The sequence below is a fragment of the Lucilia cuprina genome, chromosome 3, assembly GCF_022045245.1.
Source record: "Lucilia cuprina isolate Lc7/37 chromosome 3, ASM2204524v1, whole genome shotgun sequence".
Classification (NCBI taxonomy): domain Eukaryota; kingdom Metazoa; phylum Arthropoda; class Insecta; order Diptera; family Calliphoridae; genus Lucilia; species Lucilia cuprina.
In genome coordinates, this window is record NC_060951.1 from 48,114,015 (window position 1) to 48,138,055 (window position 24,041).

Here is a 24,041-nt window from a genome sequence, read left to right on the forward strand (position 1 = left end):
TTCTGTCTAAAATTAATGTTCGATAAGTTCGCTTTCTAATAATTTTATTTCCGTTTCTCCTGGTTGTAGATTTTCTGCAATCGATGTATCAAACGGATCTACTTCGACGGGCACAACAATTTGTTTATGGGGTAATTGAGGTGTTAAGACCTTATCACCTAAACCTAATTCTTGAGCGTCGCTTTGAGTATCTAAAACTCCTGTGGGAATATCTGATTTTCTTTCGGGTAATAACTCGCTTTCTAAAAGTTTTAGTTCTGCTTGACCTGGTTGTAAATTAGCAGCTATTGAAGTATCAAAAGGATCTACTTCCTGTTCGGCAGAGTAATCTGGCAAATCTTTACTTTCTTGTGCTGGTGTCAAAACTTTCGTATTGATGTTTTCTTTTACCGCCAACAAATCCTCTGCAGGTACTGGTGTTGGAGGAGCTCTGGGATCAAAATCTGGATCCGATAAGCTATGTTTTAATGTGGGTTTTGATAAAAGATCGCTTTCTAGATGTTTAAGTTCAACGTCTGTTGGTTTATTTTCCGGAACGTAAGATGTATCAAAAGGATCTTCTGCTTCTTTTTCGGCAATTGATGAACCTGAGGGAGCGTAATAGGGAGTCAAAGGTTTCTTATTACTTCCTCCCTCAGATGCTCCCAACAAATCTTGGTTGGGAACTAAAAATCCAACTGATTTATTGTTTTGTAAACTAAGACTTAGAGAAGACTTACGTCTAGCTGCGTCAAAATCTTCTTCGATTTTTGGAGTTGAAGCTGATTGTTCCGTTGGCTGTATTTGCACTTGAGGTTCCGGTTCAGTACTTGACTCTTCAGCTCTTGGATCAAAGTCTGGATCGCTTAAAGACTGCTTAAGTGTGGTTTTAGATAGCACTATTACCGCTCCAGCTACTGTAGTATCGAATGGATCAAAATCTTCAGAATCTATGTCAACGTTCAAATGTTTAGCAATTATTTTTACAGCCGTTGGTGGTGGTGGTCTTGCTGGTGGAGCTGATTTTTCTTCTGCTCTGGGATCAAAATCGTCGTCTTCTTCGAGCACAGTGGTTTTCTTAATAACTTGTTCGGCGTATGAAGTGTTAAAAGGATCGTCGTCTTGTTCCTCTTCGTCGTCGCTTATGTAAATTGCACCCTCCACCAAATGGGGGCCACTAGTTGGCCTTGGTGGTGGTTTCTTCGAATTATCTGAAAATTAACATATTTAAAATTTGAATATTTCGTACACATCAAAAGTTTATACAAACCCTGTTGTTCTTCTGGTAATTGTTCAAATTCTGCCCAGTCAGCTTCACTGAAGTCTGTTAAGACTTCCGCTTTGGGAAGAGGGATTTCTGTTATAACTTTAACTTCTTCTTTTTTGTTTAATGATTCAGCAGCTAGTTCAGCAAATTCGTCGTCCTCTGGACTTTTTAGAGTATCAAATTCAGAAAGATCAGGAACACCTGAATTTTCTTGGTTTTCGTTTTCGTCTTCCTCGTCTGAGACTGGTTTCTTAGGTTGTATAAAACTCAAATGTAATGACACACTTAAATCTATTGGCGCATCAGATATTGGTACATCATCGACCAGTTCATCCAAAAGATTTCTTTGAGGCTCTGGTGCTAGTAGATCTTCTTCATCAAGATCACCCTGATCAATACTTTCACTCAGCAAGAGATTCTTAATGCCCTTACGAAGTTTGCGCTTAGGTTTGGCAAGTTCTAGCGCTTTTTCGCGCTCTACACGCCCTGAAAGAACTTCTACTGCTGCACCTAAACTGACAAGTTTTTTATTTCCCTTGGCCTTATCTGCTCCAACAATAACTTTTTCAGCGTAAGCAGTATCAAAAGGATCTGGACCGTCGTCAAAGTCAAGAACGGGTGAGTCTGGAACAACTAATTGTAATTCACCGCTGGTAATTGCATCAACATACTCGGTTACAAAAATATCATCAACCTCAGCTTCGTCTTCACCTTCCGATTCCGAAAGTTCGACTACCGCCTCGGCAAGTTTGTCTCGCTGAGCCTCAAGTTCCGCGGCCTTACGTTTCTCTTCCTCTAAACGTTCTGCTTCACGTTTGGCTGCTTCCTCTTCTTCCTGTTTTTTCTTTTCAGCTGCGGATGGTAGTCGCTGATAGAAGGATTCCTTTTTAATGCGATCTAATTCGTCTTGGGTTTTATGAAGGATAGTATCGACGCCAGAAGTTAATGCTTTAAATTTTGCCCACTCGTCGTCTTCGTTGGCTTTCTGAGAGCCGTTGCCGTTAGCGGCGGCTGATTCGTTAACTGCGGCCGCAGACGATGTTGTATTCGCAGACGCTAACTCAGAGGTCGAAGCAGTATTTGATGTTGTCGCTGTTGGTGCTAAACCTTCAACATCTGATGCTGCATCGGATTCACCAGCATCTGATTTAGCAGCAGCAGCCTCCTGCTTGGCCTTTAGTTGGCGTTTGTACTCTTCAAGTTCTTCTTCGGTAAAAAGTTCTTGATCTTTTTTTGACTTCTTCTTTTTCTTTTTTAAACCTTTTGGTAACTTAAGCATTCTCTAATAGAGGAGACATCGAAAAACGGTCTAAAAATAGCAACACAAAAAGACAAACAATTAGACTTACAAATAATTATACTTCCTAGTTATGTAAAAGGAACAACACAGGATTGATGTAGGATAATGAAGATAATAATGTGTAGTACAGAGAACTGAAAAGCCTTGAAACTTATAATGACGCATACTGAAAGCATGTCACAATCGACTTACAAGAGTGAAGCTAACAATGACGATTTTAACAAAAAGCTAAAGGATGTCAGTAACAACAGAACAAAGGATATTTAAATGGGTTTTTATTTTTAGCCAACTCACCAAAGCACTTGATTACCCTTCAAAAACACAAAATCATAACTTACAATTTGTCTTTCATTATTTGCAAAACAGCCAATTATTATCGATGTGTGTAACAATTTATGGTTGTTCGAAAAATCAAAAACAAAAACTCTTCATTGGTTCATCTCTTCAGGAAATTCACCTTGTGGTGTATACATACATACATCTTCTAAAGAGAAAACATGTGTTTCGTTTACAACAAAAATAAAAGAAAAAATGTTATCACTTTAATAACCACCACCACCGTTACTTACAACAATATACATACTACTTACTAACTGCTCAAATACCGCTATTTAGCAGATATTAGTAGTATAAATAGTTACAAAAAGGAAGAGAGATATTGTATGTTCGAAAAATACGTAGAAGTTGTCACTCACACACCGAAAAAAAGAGGAAGAAAAAATACACACACTCTCACACACACTTTTTTCGTTGAAGAAAGCAGATACAGGAAAATCTATATTCTTTCACATCAATGGGAAAAATCGATTTTTTCACTTTTAGCTTTCACAAAATTATAAAAACGAATTTTATCAAAATTACTTTATTTTAAATGAAAACTAAACATTTATTACTAACAATTTTAAATACATAAACAATTAATTAAAATTATCAATAATATTCTAAAGTTCAACACTTTTCTTTATATTGAAAATTAAAGACTTAAAAAATTTTATTTTATTTTTTTCATACAAGAAAATTTTTCTAATTTTCTTTTTCTCTTATAAAAACACTAACATTTATTTGTTTTACATCAATTTCTTAATAAAATTTATTGAATTAAACTTACGTCTCTCTTTGTAATTAAATTTTAAGTTAAATTATATTTTATTTAAATTTTTATTTAATTTTTTCTATATTTTTTTCTTTTAAACAAACTAGATTACGTATCACGTATGAATTATCGGAAAATTCTTAACTGAATGATGAAAATTTTATTGCAAAAGTTTCGTCGTTCAAAAAAAGGGAAGAAAAAGCTTTGTTCATATTCGAAAAAGCTTCTCGGGGTAGTTGACGGATGGTTGACCTTAGGAGTTGGTAGAGTCGTGCGTATGTATGTGTGTTGTATAAAACAGATGACAGTTACAAGTTGTTGTTTGTTATGGGTATTTGACATTTTTCTACCGACTAAGGGTAGTAATGAAGTAAGAAGAGCGTAATAAAATATTGAAGTGACTTTTGACATTTTGCTGTTATTTTATATTTTAGTGCGCATGTGGACTTTCAAATTGAGGGATGTGTCAAATATTTAAAAATTATAACACTTTTTTAATATTGTTATAATAAAAACTTTAAACGTTAAATTAAAAAAATAAATCTTAGGTTAAATTTTTAAATGTATATTAATTATGTGATTGGGTATAAACACGTAATTTTTAAAGTTTCAAATATCATATTATTTTGTACTTGGAATGTTGTTACAATATTCCTGAAAATTTTAATAGGATAGCAATTTCAATTCACTTAAAAACTTAAATATCTTACTTAAATATTTTAATGACCCAGTAAAAACTTTAATTGCCATGTAAGGGGTTAAAATACTTACCACGAAAGATTACAAGTAATAAGAAAAAGTTGTCATTGTAAATCCAATGAAAAAACGTATAAATCTTCTATATCATTACTGGTATGATGACTTATGAATTAGAAAGTATTTATATAATACATTATTAGTAAGACCTTATTAGACTACTTCTATGTAATACAGGAAATATCTAGTAGTCATTGAAATGTATGTTGTTAGGTAAGTAATTACTATTGCAGGGGAGTTAAATAACTTAAAAAGTTGTTTTCACTACTTAGTTAATCACGGTTATGACATTGGAAGCATGTACCTACCAAGCTCCTTACAAATAACTACTTCAATAAGAACAAATAAGGTGTTAAAAAAGTTGTTTTGATTTAAAAAATCTTTCCATTGACAACACACTACTTATTTTATCAAATAATGGTTTTGACACCATTATTTGCTGTGTTTCTAAAAATCAAATGGTAACGCTCGATCTGGTTATATGTAAGTCATTAAAAGAGTTCTTAAAAGTAATGCTTACAGTAAGTAGTAGTCATTGAAAAATAAGTGAAAAGTTAGTTGCTCTTAAGCAGCACTTTAAACATAATATGTAATATCAAGTTTTTTGTAACAAGTCAAATTGTCACTTGAGTTAATATCAATTTAAGGATTTTTGGCCATTTTGGACCTAGTGATTTCCGTTGATCATTGATATGATGTACTATTTCTAAAGAATTTTTAAGGAACCAGTATTTTGCACTACTTATTCATTAGTGCCTATACTAGTTCAATGGAACGAAATACTATCTAGGACAGAGTTCCTTTCTTGTATTGTTCAGATTATCTGCTATTACACACGATCGTAGACGAACTTGTCAACAAGAGTGTAAATAATGAAAGCATTTCATTTAGTTGCCTGCCAGCCAGGGATGGAAAAATAGATTTTGTTTCAGTACCAAAAAATATTTTAGAGGTTACTTTTTTAGATCTCGTAGTAATTTGATGAAATTTGCTGCAGAATTTCTTGCATAGGAAATGGGCGCGCGAAATTGTAATTTAAGTAATTTAGAAATTCAACTTAACGCTAATAACACAGGCCGAAATTTTTAACCCAGAGGTGGAAGTATATTTTTCTAAAGCCTTAATTTTGTAAAGCTAAAAGAATATACATTCAGATCTCATACAATATTTTACAAATAAAGTTGTCTAGACGCTGTTATAACTTCTCGAAAAGGTACAAAAACGGCGTTTCTCAAAACTCATTACTTAATATCTCAAATCTCAAATGTGATGGTCAAATTCGATTAGGTCAGATTCGAATTCAGCGCTAATCTTGGTCTCAGGGTTTCGACTTATTTAACATTATGTCTGATAATATTTAAGAGAATTCAAATACTCTATAATAATGCATAACAATAAATAAAATTTAAGAGAATTCAAATACTCTATAATAAAGCATAATAATAAAAATAAATAAGATCGTACTTCTTGATTACTTTTTTTTTTGTACATTTTCAATCAAAATGTTATACCATGTAAAGAAATTATCATTTTTATGTTCATTGATTGCATTTTATTTATAAAAGTTTACATTTTACTGTAATCTCTGAAATTGGAAATAGCCAAAACTTTTTTTTTTCAGTGCAATCTCATTGCTTTTTTATGTGCCTCTCTTTCTGGGGGACTATGATCTAGGATATTCTGTTCAAAATTGAAAAAAGCCAAAAATTTCGACAATTTCATTGAAAAAATGTCAATAGTGTGTGTGTCTTTTTCATCTGCCTCTCTATACGCTGATCTACAATGTAGACTTATGAACAATATTCATTAACCCTTTAAGACCGGCTTATTGTTTTTCTATGATTTTGAGAAATTCAGTTATTTTGATATTAATTTCATATTAATAGCTATTTTCAAAAAATGTATCCTCTTCCAGGGACGTACCGTTAACTTCCTAAAAATTTTGTAACAAAATTTAGATTTTTTTCTTGTGTTTATTAAATTTACAATAAAATTAAAATAAAATTATACGTGGTGGTCGTGTAGTAATGTAGCAAAGGGTTAATAAGCCAACCCACGAACTGAACTCTTGAAACGGGATATATTATTTCAAATTCCCAACTTACTGCTTTTTCGGCATTTCAATATTTTTAACTATGTTCAACATTTATTTACAAATTCGATTGTTTCACTTTTTCAAAACAAGATAGTCGATTGATATCGTTATAAGTTATTATTTTTACATATAATTTGAGGATTGAGGAAGTTTATTTTAAAACAAATTTCTTTAAGTGTACCACTAAAGCAATAAACATTTATTTGTATTTATTTCATTTTAATAGTTAACCTAACCAATAGACCGAAAGCAGTTATAAATTTAATTTAAGGAGATTACAAAAATCACCACTTTATCATGTGGTGCACTCAAAACAAATAAGAATCAGTTATCAGTTCTCATTTGATAATTGCACTCAAACTAAATTTATTTCAAAAAATTACTTGAATTTCAATAATTCACTAATTAGGATTAAATTATGCGTAATTAATTTTTACATTTATAAGAATACCTTATATATCGAGGGACTATATTCAATACTTTTTATCTGTAATTTTCATGAAAATAAGATTTTGATGGCAAAATATCCAAAAAACTTTCCTGCACCAGTGACATAAATTTCAAAAGAAAAAAATATTTTTTTGGTAATTTTATAGAAATTTTTAAATTTCTGTATCTTAACAAAAAAAAATTCTGAATGCAAAATTCTCTATCTTATACAAAAATTGCTTCAAACTCTATTATTTTGTATAATTTTCTGTTGCAAAATAAGTGTTTTTACTAATTTGGACATACTGAACACAAATCCGCAAAATTGAAAAATAAAAATAGTAATAATCGATTTTTAATACCTTTATTATAAAACTAAAATATTCAACTATGATAACTATGATAATGAGAACATTAAATAGTATAACATAAAACTACTCGATATGCATATAAAACACTCAAAATTTTATACGCGACCTATAGCGACAACTATCCTCCATCCACCATTTCTCAATATTTTCATAACTTTGTGTCTTCACATAAAAATTGGGTTCATGCAATCGTTTACATAAATCACAAAAAGGTGAATGAGACTTCAATTCATAATACTGACGCCACCAAAAATAACGCATATATTCTTCGGGTCTATCCGAAAGGTACTGAAGATAATTTGCTAAATCTTGTGGAGTATCATAATCATCGACATTGATGTAGGAATGTGGCGGTAGAAAGCGTTCATAGTTGACTCCACCATATACCACTGGTATGATATTACGTCGCATGATATTATACACTTTTTCTGTTATATAATCAGTGCAGAGGGAGTTTTCAAATGAAAAATAAAATTTATAGTTTTCATCTAAAAGTTTGTCACATTCGATCGAGCTTATATGACATCTGAAATTTAATGTATTTTTACATTTTATAAAAAAAAACAATTTTATTTACAAAAATCAATTTAAATATATCATTATACACACCTCTTAGATCCACACTTTCCAAATACATCAACTTCTATATATTTTCGCAAAATTTTAGCAAGTTTTTCTCTTCGCGATTGTGTTTTACAGTGCGATACAAACCAGGCAGCCATTTCTGTCTTATGCGGCCAAAGCTGCCATATAGTTGTATCATTATAACTATCGGGAACCGAACGCCATTGAGGATATTCAGCTGGTATTATACGCATGCCAGTCTCTTTATCGGCAAACCAATTGTATGGCCACAATATATCCGAATCCATGCGATAGGTCATGGTTAAATTATAAAAATTTCTTTCATTACTTAAACTATGTTCAGTTGCACAAGGCGATTCCATAAGAGCGAAAACATATAATTGTTGCCAGGATCTGTATTTAGGTATAAAATTGTTAACCGGAAATTGTCGAGCTGTATGAAAAACAATGGCATCATACATTTCTACATGAGCCAAGGCATCCCTCTGATTAGTCACTATACAATTGTATACTGGACATTTCAAATTTTCCCGCAAAAAAGAAGGATCGTTAAAGTCATTCGGTAGCCACCAGCGATTATTTCCAAAGAATGCATTCCACAACAGAATAAAACGTGTTCTATTTGTGTCAGTTTCCATAGATGATCGATCATAACTTTTAACTAAACTATATTGATTAAATTTCGGTGCCGTATGTTTAATATACAGCCAGATTATTAAACAAATTATACATATCGTACTAATAGTAAATATAATTCGTCTTACTTTACATTGTTTTCGATTTTTTAAAAATATGTTTAAAAACATTTTATATTTTTCTGTTAAATTTTTATCCACCACAATGTGTTCTGTTCCCGTTCTTGACATCAGTGCAGATTTTTACCAACTGAGTTATAATATTCTCTTATATATTTCTGTTTACATTTCCTAACTTGTATTTAATTAAAGCATTGTTAAGTGATTAGGGATTCCAAACGTGAAATTCCGATTTTTTTTAGTAAAATCTCAGGATTTTAAAATCATAAGGTATGATTTTTGGAGTATGTATATATAAAAATATATATATATATATATATATATATATTATATATATAAATATATATATATATATATATATAAATATATATATAATATATATAAATAGTATATATATAATATCCTTCTTACGTAGGAGAAGGGTATAAAAAAAAAAAATATATATAAAATATATATATAATAAATATATATATATATATATAAATATATATATATATAAATATATATATATATATATATATATATTATATATATATAAATATATATATATATATATATATATAATTATATATATATATATATATATATATATATATATATATATATATATAATATTTTATATATATATAGATATATATATATATATAATATATATATATATGATATAATATATATTTTTTTTTTTTTTTATACCCTTCACCTACGTAAGAAGGATATATATAAGTCATTCCGTTTGTAATTTCTATAATATAATTTCCGACCTCATAAAGTACATATATATTCTGAATCCTTATAGATAGCGGAGTCGATTAAGCCATGTTCGTCTGTCTGTCCGTTTGTCTGTCTGTTGAAATCAGTTTTTAGAGGTCCCCAGATATCGGCGAGATCCGAATCTTCAATAATTCAGTTAGACATGCTTTCTAGAAGATCGTTATTTAAAATCAGCAAAATCGGTCTATATGAGCAAAAATCCGAGACAACCTCTGAAAATTTCATCAAAAAAGCTTCATTTTTTTTCATGCTTTGTTAAAAAAGCAACAACAACTCTGTGATTTGGATAAAGATGTACATGTGCGTGTAGAGATGTATTTAGTTTTATTCAGCTGTGTATTTTTTTCTTTTTCTGTATGTTTGGATGCTGTTTTGTTCTCACGAAGGTGATGGGTATAACAAGAACAAGGAGATAAAGCAGTAATATGTTAGTAATACATCTCATATTTGTTTGAGGGTGGTAATACAGTTTTACGGTGGTATTACAGTACAACGGTTAATATTTCTTTCTGCTACAGTTTATATTTGTTTGTGTGTATGTTATATGTAACATGTGTGCAGAGATACAAAATAAATAAGAACTGTTTTTTAAAACATACTTGGTGAAGGGTATATAAGATTCGGCACAGCCGAATATAGAAATATTACTTCTTTTATAAAAGGTTAGTTTATATTTCTATATCATAAATTAATTTTTATAATAATTGTAGGAATCACCTCCACCGATTTATGCGTTTCCAAAAAAATAAATAAATGTTAAAACGAATAAAAAAATATCAAAAGAAATCTTTTTATAATATATTTTAATATAAGTTTGTTATATATTAATTAGTATGTAATTCAATACTTTAAAATAATCAAACCCGATTGGCATCCCCTATCCTATAATTGACCTGGCTCAATATAATCAATCAAAGTTATCTTAAATGTTCATACATATATACCATAATGAAATAAAATTATATATGTACGTCCATCTGAAATACATACTATCTATGTACAATAATACTCATTCCATTCGTTTCTCAGATAAAAATTTGAAATCGAAATACTGATAACAATAATAAAAAGAATATCATAAAATTTTACACATTGTGTGTAAGTAATTATTACAAAAAATTATCGATTCTTTCGTTTACAGAAACCCTCATAAAAACTACTACCTTAAAAAGCTTTTAACAATAAACAACTTCTTTCATACTGAATTGAAACATGTATTTTAACAAAATAATTTTTCACCATTCCGAACATTTATAATTTTTTAACTTGATAATAGTTAAGACTAATGACTACATAGTTTACAGTTAAGACTACTATGTAGATCATAAACCAGGATTGCGAGATAATGATTACACAATGTAATTTATTACATGGTCAATAACAATTACCGTAGTGTGTAGGGCAAGGATTTCTATGCAAATGCATGTTTAATTACGTCAAATATTCTACTATCTCTCTAAAAATTATCACAAATAAGTTTTATGTAAGTATAAATGACACTGCAGATTTTCGTAAGCATCTTCCCTTATTTGACCCTAGCCCCCATACAAACCCCCTTAAAAAATGTCTTAAACGTGTAAAATTGACTTTTAACCATTTGTATCGCAATGAAACACAACAAAACTAACTGTTATTTAAAAATATATCCTTTTCCTTTTCCCAAATTTACCGGTGGTCAATAATAAATACTGTATAGTTAGTATTTATTATTGAGTTTTATCCATAGCCTATAGTTTAGACTGTTGTCCAGACTATAATTAAGACTAAATTCAAGCGTATAGAGTAGAAGTCCAGAATATAAACTAAATTATAGTAAAAAAGATGGACTATAGTCGTTTATATAAATAGACTAAAATTTATGCATCTAAATTTTTATTTAATTGTAGTTTATCAAATGATGGTAAAAACATGAGATTTACTCTTTGGGTTCACAAAAAAAATTTTATCTGGAATGAATTTTGTAATAAATTGTATAAATCGAACATGTTTTTTTCTAAGCCATTTTCTTTAAAAATATAAAAAGATCAAAAAATATATGAACTTGTATATGAATTTTTTTTTCTGTTTTTTTTTTACTCATTTTTTTTGATTTTCATAGAAAAATTGCAATTAAGATTCGCTACCTATTAATATCTTCCTTCTATTTTTTAAGAATATCACATATAAACGAAAACAAAATTTTGCAAGTAGTGCGCATATTTTTTATTGTTTTCTTTCTAAAAATCATAAAGAAAAAAAAATTCCAATGAAAATTTCAAAAATTTTTTAACAAATAGAATGTAAAACAAAATATGAAAAATACTAACAAAAACTGAGTAGTTTTCATACAAAATTTTAAAAAGTGTTTTCTTTTCTTCTTTCTGAATTTGGGTAAAAGAACATTTTTAATATTTTAAGTAAAGGATTATGTTTAAAAATATAAAATTGAAAAAAATTCATACAATTTAGGAACATATTCTTAAATATTAATAACTTTAGTCAATGAAAGCAGTATTTGTGCTCAAATTTTTATCTGTGTTTACAAAAAAAATAAATAATAAATATTTTACACCGAAATAAAAGTATATTTGAATTTTGATAAATCAATATGATAAATATGAAACATGTTTTGTAAAAACATGTATAACTTTTCACCTATTTGTACTTGCAAAACTTGTACAAAGGAGTACAGATAGCTATTCCTTCAGTGTTTCTTTCTTAATCCATAATGGCATGTAAGTGAGATATCTATCAAAAAAATATTTTTTTTTTTACTCAATTGAAAGCTTAGGCTATTCTCTTTAAAAGCTTTGTGATTCAGTGAAAATGCATATTTGTAGTCAGTAACACAAAATAAGTTTTAACCAGTTTTCTTATCGAATCAAAGAATTTATTACAAAATGGCATCGATTTGTTGTAGCATATTTTTGCATATTTTCTTATAAATGCACAAATTGCATATTTCGCTTTAAATTGCATATATTTTGCATATTTCCAACATTTTTATAGCATATTTTGCATATTTTTTAATTTTTCTAAAAAAAATGTTTTGTTTTTGCGTATTTCATATTTTTACAACAAATACAATTTTATATAGTTTTATTTAATTTTTCAAACCAAAATATTTTGTGCAGCTAATTGTAACGTCCAAAATATTGGTCCTTAAAGTCTGTCCATATAAGAAGATAACTTGATGAAATTTTTGTTCTTACATCTCTCTCACGTCCATAATTCACTTAAAAACATTATCAAACTATAAAATTCGGAAGAAATATAGTTAATACAAAAATACATTAATTAACTAAATTATATTAGAATTGCTATCAAGCTCTCCACTTTTAGAAATTAAATATATATTATATAAAGTTGTTTCTTAGTCTTTATATTTCTCATTCTCGAGATCGTGGTTCATTTAATGTGTCAAAAACCTAAGATATGAATATCTAATAATATGTACCATTACAAAGAAATATTTTTGGTGCACATTTTTTATATTGTTAGTGTATATTTTCTCATTTTATATGCATATTATAGCGCATATTTTTAATTTTTTTACCGCATGAAAATCCTTGCCCTGGTGATTACAAAGAATCTTATAATAAAATCCTATAGGGTAAGGTTAGGGAGAATACTTTACCACAACTTTAAGTGTATGAATTATACATAAATATTTATAAATAATTATTATTTCATTACAAATATTATTTTAAAATCAATAACCTTATAAACATTATAAAGTTTTATATCAAATATTAACAAAACAAAAAAAAAATAACTTATTTAAAATTTTAAACGTGTCCTAGAACGACAACTTCCATCCATCCACCATTTTTTAATATTTTGATAAGTTTGTGTCTTAACAAAATAATTCGGTTGATGCAAACGTTTACATAAATCGCAAAAAGGTGAATGAGATTTTAATTCATAATATTGACGCCACCAAAAATAGCGCATATAATCTTCGGGACTCTTCGCTAGGTACTTAAGATAATTGACTAAATCTTCTGGAGTTTCGTAGTCCTCGACATTGATGTAGGAATGTGGCGGAAGAAAACGTTCATAATTGGCTCCTCCGTAGACTATTGGTATAATATTTCGTCGCATTATATTATAAACTTTTTCTGTTATATAATCCGTGCAGAGTGAATTTTCAAAAGAAAAATAAAATTTATAATTTTCATCCAAAATTCTATCACATTCGGTAGAGCCTGCTTGACAGCTGAAATAAAAGTTGAAGAAATGGGATTTAAATAAAAAAAATTGATTATAGAACTTATGACTATTTTTATAAAAAATATATTTCTACACATACGTTTTTGGTCCACACTTTCCAAACACATCAACTTCCATATATTTCTGTAAAACTTCTGTTAGTTTCTCTCTTCGCGATAACGTTTCACAGTGCGACACAAACCATGCAGCCATTTTTGTCTTGTGCGGCCACAAATTCCATATAGTTGTATCATTATACCGCTTAGGAACCGAACGCCATCGAGGATATTCAGCTGGTATGATACGCATACCAGTTTCCTTATCGCTAAACCAATTGTACGGCCACAATATATCCGAATCCATGCGATAAGTCATAGTTAAATTGTAAAAATTACTTTCATCATTTAAATTATGTTTAGTTTCACAGGGAGATTCCATAAGAGCAAAAACATATAATTGTCTCCAAGATCTGTATTTGGGTATGGTTTCATTAACCGTTAAAGGTCGAGCAGTATGAAAAAGTATGGCGTCATACATGTCGATATGAGCTAAAGTATCCCTTTGATTGGTTACTACACAATTAAAGACCGGACAATTGATATTTTTGCGAAAAAATGAGGGATCGTTGAAGTCATTCGGTAACCACCAACGTTTATTTTCAAAGAATGCATTCCACAATAGAATAAAACGGGTTCTATTTGTTTCATTTTCCGTAAATGATCGATCATAAGATTTCACTAAACCATATTGATTAAGTTCCGGTACTGCATATTCGATATATGACCAAATTATAAAACTTATAATACCAATTAAAGATATAGTTAATAAAATATTTTTCATATTACATTGTTTTCGAAATATTATCCTACTATTCTTTTGATGATATTCTTTTGATTCATTTTTATGCAAAACTAATGTTGCTCTTTCTGTTCTGGACATTACCACAAGTGTTCGACGACTGAGTTGTTTTATTATTTTTATTTCATTATCTTATCTCTACTTAACCAAATTCTAATCGAAGCATTACTCACTCGGCATTTTAATGTTGTTCCCTAAGTGAAAACCACAGATTACGTTCTATTTCAATGTTTTGTTATCAATTTCTCTCAATACTTAAAAAATACCTTAAATGTTTATTTATATTCAATATGATATCAAAAAAAGATAACAAAATATAATGATTTCTTGATTATATGTAAAAGTTTTTAAAATTCATTGTTATCGGTTTATTATTTTCTTTTTGAACTAAAATAGTTTAACAAAATTAACATACACCTTCGAACATTTTTAGTGACAATAGGGCAGCAAATTTTCAATACTTCAGACTTATAATTAAAAAAAAAAATATTTTTTTATTAAATATTCATATTTTTATTAAAAATTAACATAATGAGAAAATTGAACAATACAAATCTTATAAATTTTCATACAAAATATATACATACTATTTTTTTTACTAATACTATACAAACTCTCAGTTATAATCATACATACATATTACAGTTTCTATATATTATACATATTTTCAAAATTTAATACGTGAACGAAAACGACAACTTCCATCCAACCACCATTTTTCAATATTTTGATAAGTTTGTATCTTTTGAAAGTAATTCGGTTGATGCAACCGTTTACATAAATCACAGAAGGGAGAATAGAATTTTAAATCGTAATATTGACGCCACCAAAAATAGCGCATATATTCTTCGGGTCTATCCGACAGGTACATAAGATAATTGACTAAATCTTGTGGAGTCTCATAGTCCTCGACATTGATGTAGGAATGTGGTGGTAAAAAACGTTCATAGTTGGCGCCTCCATAAACTATTGGTATGATATTACGACGTAGGATATTATATAATTTTTCTGTTATATAATCGGTGCAGAGAGAGTTCTCGAAAGAGAAATAGAATTTATAGTTTTCATCTAGCATTTTATCACAATCGGCTGAGCCTTTTTGACAACTGAAATGAGAAAGCGTTTTGAAACATTAATAACAATCGATTTTGATGAAATTTGCATACAACTTTTTAGCGCTATCGGTCCAGAACTGCCGGACTAAGAGAGGGGTAAAGTTGATATTCTGGTCATACATGGTTTTATTCAAATCAGTGAAACCATTACCCTATTGGCCTCAGCAAAAATTGTCCAAAGGAGTTCAAATATCTATTTCTTCATTGTTTCCATTTTTTAATATACACAATTCTGATATCTGGAGAGTGAAGTCAATTGTGAAATTGTAAAATTTGTTAAAGGAATTTCAGAGCTAAACTTGTATTTTCAAGCCAGTAATACAAGTTAAAGTAATTTTTTGAACCTGGATCTTATATGAGGGGTAGGATTAATTATGGACCGATCCTAATTCGATAGGGACATTTTACTCATAACACTAGACTAGTAATTTGAAGCCAGTAATGGGCTTTAATGTTCTTATATGAGTACCGATCCTCATAAAATTTGAAAAATTAAACTTATTTCTAGCTCTCTCGAGACTCTATCGTGCTTTCAACAGACAGAAGGACAGACATGATTATATCGTCTTAAGAATCCATTAAATATATTTCAATATATTACAAACAGAACAACTGACTTTCATAGGAAATATACATATAAAACCCTAAATGAAATGAAATTTCTTAAAAAAGTGAAATTCGAAAAAATTCTGGCTCGTGCCCCTTTCGAAACAACTTTTTACTTTATTTCTCATTAACATTTTATTCCGATTAATACTGGACATTTTCCTATAACATTAATAGTTTTTTTTTTATTCACAACTTATACACACCTCTTCGGTCCACATTTTCCAAACACATCGACTTCCATATATTTCTGCAAAGCTTCAGTAAGTTTTTCTCTTCGTGATAATGTTTCACAGTGTGATACAAACCAAGCAGCCATTTTAGTCTTTAATGGCCACAATTCCCATACAGTTGTATCATTATAGTTATCGGGAACCGCACGCCATTGTGGATATTCTGAAGGTGTCATACGTAATCCGGTCTCTTTATCGATGAAAAAATTATATGTCCACAATATATCCGAATCCATGCGATAAGTCATGGTTAAATTGTAAAAATTATTTTCATCACTTAAAATATGTTTTGTTTCACCAGGTGGTTCCATGAGAGCAAAAACATACAATTGTTTTCCAGATCTACGTTTAGGTATGGAATTCACCAGTGGAAATGGTTGAGCCGTATGAAATAGTATGGCATCGTACATATCGATATGAGGCATAATATCCCTTTGATTTGTTAGTACACAATCGGAGATGGGACATTTCATACCTTGACGAAAAAAAGCTGGATCATTTAAGTCATCCGGTAAAGACCAGCGCGTATCACCAAAAAAATCATTCCACAATAATATAAAACGTAATTTATTTGTTTCATTTTTCGTAGTTGAACCATCATAACTTTTCACTAAACGATATTGATTAAATTCCGGTAACGTATGGTCGACATACAACCAGGCGACTATGCTAATGGCACAGATTATACTGAGTATAATTAAAATTCTTTTGGGTTTGCATTGTTTTAGATTCATTAAGTTCTTTTTTGGATAAATTTGATGTTCTATTGGTAAAGTTGTTTGCACTACATGTAAATTATTAGTGGGTAGTACTAATGGTTCTCGTTGCGTTCCTACCATTACCGAAGATTAACACTGACTGAGGTGTGTTCAAGTGTTCTATTAAAAATTTATTATTTACTAACTTCCAGTCGAATAGTTGTTGTTAGTCAGCAAAAATGTTGATTCCTTAGCCAACACCGCTGATATCGTGCTATACTGAGTTAATTTGCTATCGCAACTATCAACACTTTTATGGAACTTTGATTAGTTAGAAAGACACCCTCAGTATAAATATGTTCATATGTATTTGGGTTAGTTTTATTTAGTTATAAGAGCTCATTAGTTAATCACTTTACTATACCACATTTCCAATATCGCATTTATTATCTTGCTGTCTCTGTCTCTCATTCGATTGCTATTGCATTAACTGTTGACGCGTCGAGTAATTCGAGCAATTGACCAACAATAGATTTAGTTTAGTTGATAGTTGTGGTAATTTTCTTATCGTTTTTATTTTGTTAATGAGTTGGTGGAATAGAAATTGTTTTTCCTTTAACTCACATGTTTTGTCACTTTACTGAAGTTCCGTTCTTTCATTGCTTTTCTATTTTAAGTTGTTGTGCTCTATGTTGGTGAGTACCTGGCGTGTGTATGAGGTATTGCATTTTCCAATATTCGTAACTATAAATATACAAAATAATAACGAAAATTAATGTCTGTATTTGTATTCGATATCAAATTTTATCAGTTTAAATCTTAATGGATTGCAAACAGGTATTAAATAGACAAAGCGTTCATGGAGTGTATTGTCAGTTATCAGTTGTTGATTTTCCAATGCATGTATATATTTTATTATTAGTTGTAAGCAACTTCTTTTTTACCCTTTCTCAAGAACCAGTTCTGGAATAAGGCTACTATTATGTATAGTTATGTTTACTAGCTTAAGTGTAAATAAATACAATAATTATTTCTGATAATGTGTTGAAGAGTACATGTGTGCACATGTTGAAGTTAATTCTGTAATAAATCGTATGAGACACAAAATAAAGGTATAGATAATAAAATGAAAAGGTTTCATTGGAATATAATTAAATTATAATAAAAGGAATAAAAATATATTTATTAATTAATTTGTATATATTCGATTGATTGTTGTAATATGAAGATTGATTATACAACATTTTCCAAAAACAAGATATGTTAGTCTAAATAATTAAGTGTATTCATAAACTATTTGAAGTAATTTACGATACTTTAACATAGTTTATATTCGAGACCATGTAGAAATATAAGTACAAAGAAACATTTTTACTCCCTGCATACAGATGAGTTCTGGGAGAATTAAAATACTTGAGGAATTTAAAATTTTCAAAAGAAAACAACAAAAATATTTTTCACTCTTTGAAATTACAATTAGGTGTATAGCCTGGTCTAAAGTTAAAACAAAGGTACATATTAAAGACTATACTGTGATCTATAATCGAAGCAATGTTTTAATCTTCATACGGAACTGTGTTCTGATTTATAGAAGGGACTAGTGCCTCGACTATAGTCTAGTCTATAGTCTATTTATAGAAAGGTCTCAGTTGAGACTACACTTTGGTACATAGTTTGGACTATAGTTTAGTAGTCGAGGCAAAAGTCTGGTCTTCAAACTAGACTATAGTCCGCTATGAAATTCTGACTGTATTGAGATATAACCAGCAAAAAAGAACTTCCAAAGAATCGAAAATGAAGTAGAATTTACTCCATGAAAGTACTGAAAAAGACCTAAGAAAGTTATGATTTTAACACAGGCTTGTCATAGCAGGGATATTCTTTTTATTCGATTTCAAATTCACTACATCTGAAGTCTTTCTCAGGAAGTTATTTTTATGTTATTTTTTGTGGAAGTTATTTGAAAGTGAAACAACTAATTTGACTCAAATAATATATACAGAAATAAATAAATTAATCGCATTTAACAATTAACTTCAAAATAAGATTGGTTTATTTCAGAAGATTTCAGTCAAAAAAAAAAAAAAAAACTTAAATTGAAAACAAAATTATTTTCGCTTCCACAGAATTTAAAAAAAATCATTTATTGCTATTTTTGAAGTGATGATAAATGTTATTCCTTTGGAAGTCTGCAGTCGAGACTGTTTTGCTCTAAATGAAAATATTAAAATAATAAAACCATTATGAATATATAGTCGGGGTAGGCCGACCATTTGATTCCCTACACCAGTGAATATGATAAAAACTTTGATTATTATTTAAATAATAAAGCATTTAATTTGACTTTTACATTAATTCCGGAATATTTTCATGTTTTGTTCACAAAAAAGAGTTTTTATGTAGAATTTCATGGTGTTAATAGTGTTTATAATTATTAGTTTCTACGCGATTACATTATTACTTTCTAGCTTACTAGGTAATGAAAGTTTTTGCTGGGTAATTATGAGCTTAAAAGTCCTATTTAGGGGTACAGTTCTATGGGGGCTAGGTAAGACAATAACCATTTTCCATAGTGTTCATTCTTGTATGTCCCAAATTTCGACAAAATTACGACTTGTAGTGTACGCTCAAGGTTTGCATGGACACACAGACGGACATAGCTAAACCGACTCAGAAAGTGTTTTTGGGTGTAGTACCAAAATTTTTGGATGTTACAAACACAATCAACACAAACTCATCATACCCTCGCAACTAAATTGCTGTACTTTATAATTATGTTAAACATTTAGAGTTCTGCCAGTAAATTAATAATCAGTTCTTTAATTTTTTAAAATTATTTTTAACATTTCTACCCACTGTAATAGTTGCCAAATATATATGGTGTGCTTGTGCTTGTGTTTTTGTTTTTATTTCTTTTTTAAATTTAAGTTCATTAAAATAAATTAAAATTCTCTTAGTTCTATTAAAAACAGAAACTGTCGCATCCATTTGGTCATCATAGTATGATATGGAAGTATCAGTTTAACTCTCGTTTATAACATAAGTATCACATATTTCCATTCATTTCGTTAATTGCCAAAATATGTAGGGATCTTCACAGTATCCCACACATAAGCATAAATTTGTATCAACAAACTATGCGATCGGGTAGTGTTATTGAAAGTTGAGTGTAATGCAAATTGAGAGCGAGCGATAATTTAATATGTAAATATGTATTATGTAGCTGGCAAAGTAAGACACTAATGAATTTCCTCTTGTAAGAGCAACAAAATTATCTATTAAAAAATATATTGTTTTATCTCTATTACTTAAACTATTATGTATGTAAATATGCGTTATTTTGTTTATAGTAGGTAGGCAGTATAAGTGGAAATATAAGGGTTTTCACGCTAAATCACAGATTTCTTATATTTTGAAAGTTTTAAATTATATATATATTGCATATATTGCATATTTATGACATTTACCACAAGTGGTTTACATTTCATAAACTATCAATCGTATGATGTGATTCCCCTGCCTGTTCTTAAATGGATTGATTTCACCCCTTTGCTTGTGAAACACAATGACAACCAATAATTCTTTAATTAATGTCCAATTAAATAAACAAAAATTTAATTTTCAAATACGCAGTTTAAAATAGAATTTGCAAATATTTCGTTTTATTTTGAAATTTAAATATTTACCTGCCGTTTCATCCTCTTAATACTTTTCGAAAACATGTTGGTTATTTACTTTTTTTATTTCTTCATTCTACAAAACTTTTTTTAAATATCTATAGAATGCACTTGATAAACAATTGTTTTAAATATTTTAGTCAATATTGTGAAAATTATAACAAAACCATAGACCAGCAATGGTTTCAGCAATTCGAAAACAAACATCATGTTGAGTGTTTTTTTTTATTATATTTCTATTATAAATAAATAAATATTCAAGTTGTTTTGGAATGTATAAAAAAACCGAATGAATTGACTAAGATTTCAAACAGCAACTGCAGCAGCAAAAACAAAAATTGCACTTAAATTTTCCTACAAATGAAGTCATGTATTTAACAGTGAATCATTTGCCGTTGATTCTATTATTTGTTTGTTTTTTGTATTTTTTATTTTCTGTAATTATAAATTATTTTTTTATTATGTATTTATTTGCTAGATGACGAAATTTTCTATGTAATAATAAATCACTATTGCCTTTGCAGCAATTAAACAAAGTTTTATAGTTAACGGGTTTTCAGTTTAAAATTTTAAGTTTCTATGTTTGTCTGAAGATATTGAAAAACCACGTTGGTTTTACGTTTGTATATGCGCTTATTCTCAGAGTAAATAACAAAAAAAATCACATTAAATCAAATCGGAAATAAATCTACTAAAGTTGTGTGAAAAGTAAATACAACTATAACAACAACAATACGAAACTTATAAAAAGAAAAATAATAATAAACAATCTAAAAAACACTTTAATTGTGCCCCGTTAACTCGTCAACGTTAAAATGTCTACTAATCGTTTGCCACTACTCTACTTATGAGGTCCAAAAACAAAACAAACACATTCACATAGACACATAAATATACTAGAACATACAGACACACATACACACACCTACATGTAGAAAAAATGCACGCAAAACATCTAAAAGAAAGTGAATGAGTAAATGAATGTGGTGTACGAATACAAGTACGCACAGTGGGACACTGTGCTTTCAGAATCTTTACATCTAGACAGTTGCAGAGGAAGTGAATAATTGATGACAACTTTTGCAGATAAGATTTTATATACATACATATGTATATAAAGGTTCTGGTTCCGACGTCATATTCGTAAATATTAGCATTCAAAAACAGAATATAATTTAAAATTTCAGCTGGCCTTCTGTACCAGGCAATCGGTAGTACTTAACCATTATTTTGAAAAGTCAATTGTATTTTTTATAAATTTTATTTCTTTTTATTATAAACATTTTATAAAAAAAATTAATTTTCTTCTTTTTATAGAAAATGATCGATAAATTCTGTTTTTTATAGAAAAAGCTCGATAATTTTTTATAGATTTTTTTAAATTCTTTTTTATAGAAAATATTTGCTAAATTATGTTTTTTTAATTATTATTATCGAAAAATTCTATTTTGTTAATTTTTTCAATAAATTCTCTTTTTATAAATAATTTTAAATAAATTCTCTTTTAAGATAATTTTCTAAAAATTCCCTTTTTATAGATAATTTTCTAAAAATTCTCTTTTAATAGGTAATTTTCAAAAAATTCTCTTTTTATAGATAATTTTCTAGAAAGTCAATTTTTATAGAATTTTTTTGATTAATTTTCCTTTTTATAAACAATTAAAAAATATTTAATTTTTATGTGAAAAAAGTATTTAAGAATAAATTCTTATTTTTAATCTCAACCCACTGTAATACGTTTGGATTTTTTGAATTGAATGGAATGAATGAATAAATGTGTGTCAAACAATAACAACGACGTGGTTATATATTATAAGAACTACAAATTCTATTAGAACAAAAAACAACAACACCAAACAAATTTAAAACAAAAAATTCGAAAACAACAACAATATATGTTTGTTTGTACACTAAATAAAAAAAATACCAACAACAAAAAGTAAAATAAGAATAACATTGTACACGTACTTATAGCAAGTGTACTCTCGACTAGAGTCATCCAAAGTACGTACGTACTACATCCATACAGACTACTTGGAATTGTAGTTTCCCATACATTTTTTTTTCTTTTTGAACAAAAAGTACAAAATATACAAAAGTGTAATATAATTATCAGTTTTGTATTTTTTTATCATATGAAATCAAATATTTAAACAACAGAGGTGTGTCACATTGTTGGCAACATCTTGTGAAGAATAAATATAAAAATATTGTTAAGTGCTATCAAAGAATATTTCTTACAAGAATACGCATGGGCGGTTTTTATAATTTACACGTATTACTAATGAAAATTTATCTTGTATGATGATTATTAGTTGATCACTTGATCGAATACGTAATATTTAATAAAACCAATAATATAAAGTATACGTCACAACTTCAGTTTTTACAAACATCAAAATATATCCAATTTCATCCTACTTTTTGTTTAAAAATTATAAAATTTTCTAAAGAACATGTGGACGCAAGGTTGGTTCTACAAACCAAATAAACATTCATAAATACGATTTAACTGACTTTTACTAACAACGTATAGGAGTTTTATTTTACATACAAGAGTAAGATTCATAAAATATTTACATGGTCACTTGTATACCGGTATACTGCAAACATGCAGCAAGGTGGAAAAAAATCGAAGAATGAAAAAAGTGTTAATGAAAATATTACAAACAAAAGTAGATTTCAAAAGGTTTTAACATTGTTCTTAGTTTATTTGAGGCAAGAATAAAAAGAATTATTAAGGTTTTTCATATTGTATCAAAGGTATCAAAGGCTAAAGGAAAGTAAAAATAAAAGGCCTTTTTATATAGATAGTTTATATAAAATTTGCGATTAAAAATTTCTGTATAAAAGTTACCCAAAAAAATTTTATAAAAAGAAATATATCCAAAAGTTTCTTTAAAAAGAAATATATGCAAAATTATCTATGAAAAGAAATTTATAAATTTTCTGTTAAAATTTATTAAATTTATGAGTTTTCTGTTAAAATGAAATTTATTTTATTTTTTTTTTATATATATAAGTTAATTTTTCAAAATTTTCTATAATAAGTACATTTATCGAAATTAACAATATTTTTCTATAATATGAAAATTTATCGAAAAATATTCTATAAAAAGAAAACTTATCAAAAAATGTCCGAAGTGTCTCGAAAAAAGAAAATTTCTTGAAAAATGTTTCATAAAAGAAAAATTTTTTTAAAAATTTTCTAAAAATCATTTTTGAAGAACTATCTATAAAAAGAAAATTTTAAATTTATCGA

The 24,041-nt window shown here is 28.5% G+C and overlaps 4 protein-coding genes across 8 annotated transcripts; all 4 read right to left on the reverse strand.

Moving 5' to 3' along the window:
• Positions 1-12: 12 nt before the first annotated feature.
• Positions 13-3,784, reverse strand: LOC111683017 (protein stoned-A). 4 transcript variants are annotated; one of them, XM_046945452.1, is made up of 4 exons: positions 2,885-3,057; positions 1,250-2,555; positions 720-1,190; positions 13-665 (listed from the first exon to the last, which is right to left on the reverse strand). In XM_046945452.1, exons 2-4 carry the CDS (start codon positions 2,523-2,525, stop codon positions 13-15), a joined length of 2,400 nt encoding a protein of 799 aa, XP_046801408.1. In that variant the 5' UTR covers positions 2,526-2,555; positions 2,885-3,057. The 4 variants fall into 4 exon arrangements, with proteins under 4 accessions (XP_046801408.1, XP_023300818.1, XP_023300819.1 ...); XM_023445050.2 differs by lacking the exon at positions 2,885-3,057 and adding an exon at positions 3,655-3,784 and having other exon boundaries at positions 13-1,190; XM_023445051.2 differs by having other exon boundaries at positions 13-1,190; positions 2,885-3,056.
• Positions 3,785-7,273: 3,489 nt separating this feature from the next.
• Positions 7,274-8,703, reverse strand: LOC111683026 (alpha-(1,3)-fucosyltransferase C-like). Its single transcript, XM_046946758.1, has 2 exons — positions 7,900-8,703; positions 7,274-7,816 (listed from the first exon to the last, which is right to left on the reverse strand). Exons 1-2 carry the CDS (start codon positions 8,679-8,681, stop codon positions 7,378-7,380), a joined length of 1,221 nt encoding a protein of 406 aa, XP_046802714.1. The 5' UTR covers positions 8,682-8,703; the 3' UTR covers positions 7,274-7,377.
• A 4,345-nt stretch (positions 8,704-13,048) lies between these two features.
• On the reverse strand, positions 13,049-14,663 carry LOC111683025 (alpha-(1,3)-fucosyltransferase C-like). Of its 2 annotated transcripts, XM_046946842.1 has the most exons (3): positions 14,438-14,663; positions 13,693-14,356; positions 13,049-13,599 (listed from the first exon to the last, which is right to left on the reverse strand). In XM_046946842.1, the coding sequence occupies exons 1-3, from the start codon at positions 14,529-14,531 to the stop codon at positions 13,161-13,163; spliced, it is 1,197 nt and encodes a 398-aa protein (XP_046802798.1). In that variant the 5' UTR covers positions 14,532-14,663; the 3' UTR covers positions 13,049-13,160. The 2 variants fall into 2 exon arrangements, with proteins under 2 accessions (XP_046802798.1, XP_023300826.2); XM_023445058.2 differs by having other exon boundaries at positions 13,693-14,663.
• A 281-nt stretch (positions 14,664-14,944) lies between these two features.
• Positions 14,945-21,579, reverse strand: LOC111683022 (alpha-(1,3)-fucosyltransferase C-like). The gene is made up of 3 exons (XM_023445055.2): positions 20,789-21,579; positions 16,378-17,846; positions 14,945-15,556 (listed from the first exon to the last, which is right to left on the reverse strand). Exons 2-3 carry the CDS (start codon positions 17,241-17,243, stop codon positions 15,118-15,120), a joined length of 1,305 nt encoding a protein of 434 aa, XP_023300823.1. The 5' UTR covers positions 17,244-17,846; positions 20,789-21,579; the 3' UTR covers positions 14,945-15,117.
• Positions 21,580-24,041: the final 2,462 nt, after the last annotated feature.

What these genes read in the sequence shown, in the direction of transcription:
- LOC111683017 (XM_023445050.2), bottom strand. Translation starts at nt 2,525, where the DNA reads ATGCTTAAGTTACCAAAAGGTTTAAAAAAGAAAAAGAAGAAGTCAAAA. An exon ending in ATTACCAGAAGAACAACAGG is followed by an intron (nt 1,191 to 1,249) that starts GTTTGTATAAAC and finishes GTTAATTTTCAG; the next exon opens with ATAATTCGAAGAAACCACCA.
- LOC111683026 (XM_046946758.1), bottom strand. Translation starts at nt 8,681, where the DNA reads ATGTTTTTAAACATATTTTTAAAAAATCGAAAACAATGTAAAGTAAGA. An exon ending in GGAAAGTGTGGATCTAAGAG is followed by an intron (nt 7,817 to 7,899) that starts GTGTGTATAATG and finishes ATTAAATTTCAG; the next exon opens with ATGTCATATAAGCTCGATCG.
- LOC111683025 (XM_023445058.2), bottom strand. Translation starts at nt 14,531, where the DNA reads ATGTCCAGAACAGAAAGAGCAACATTAGTTTTGCATAAAAATGAATCA. An exon ending in GGAAAGTGTGGACCAAAAAC is followed by an intron (nt 13,600 to 13,692) that starts GTATGTGTAGAA and finishes CTTTTATTTCAG; the next exon opens with CTGTCAAGCAGGCTCTACCG.
- LOC111683022 (XM_023445055.2), bottom strand. Translation starts at nt 17,243, where the DNA reads ATGGTAGGAACGCAACGAGAACCATTAGTACTACCCACTAATAATTTA. An exon ending in GGAAAATGTGGACCGAAGAG is followed by an intron (nt 15,557 to 16,377) that starts GTGTGTATAAGT and finishes TTCTCATTTCAG; the next exon opens with TTGTCAAAAAGGCTCAGCCG.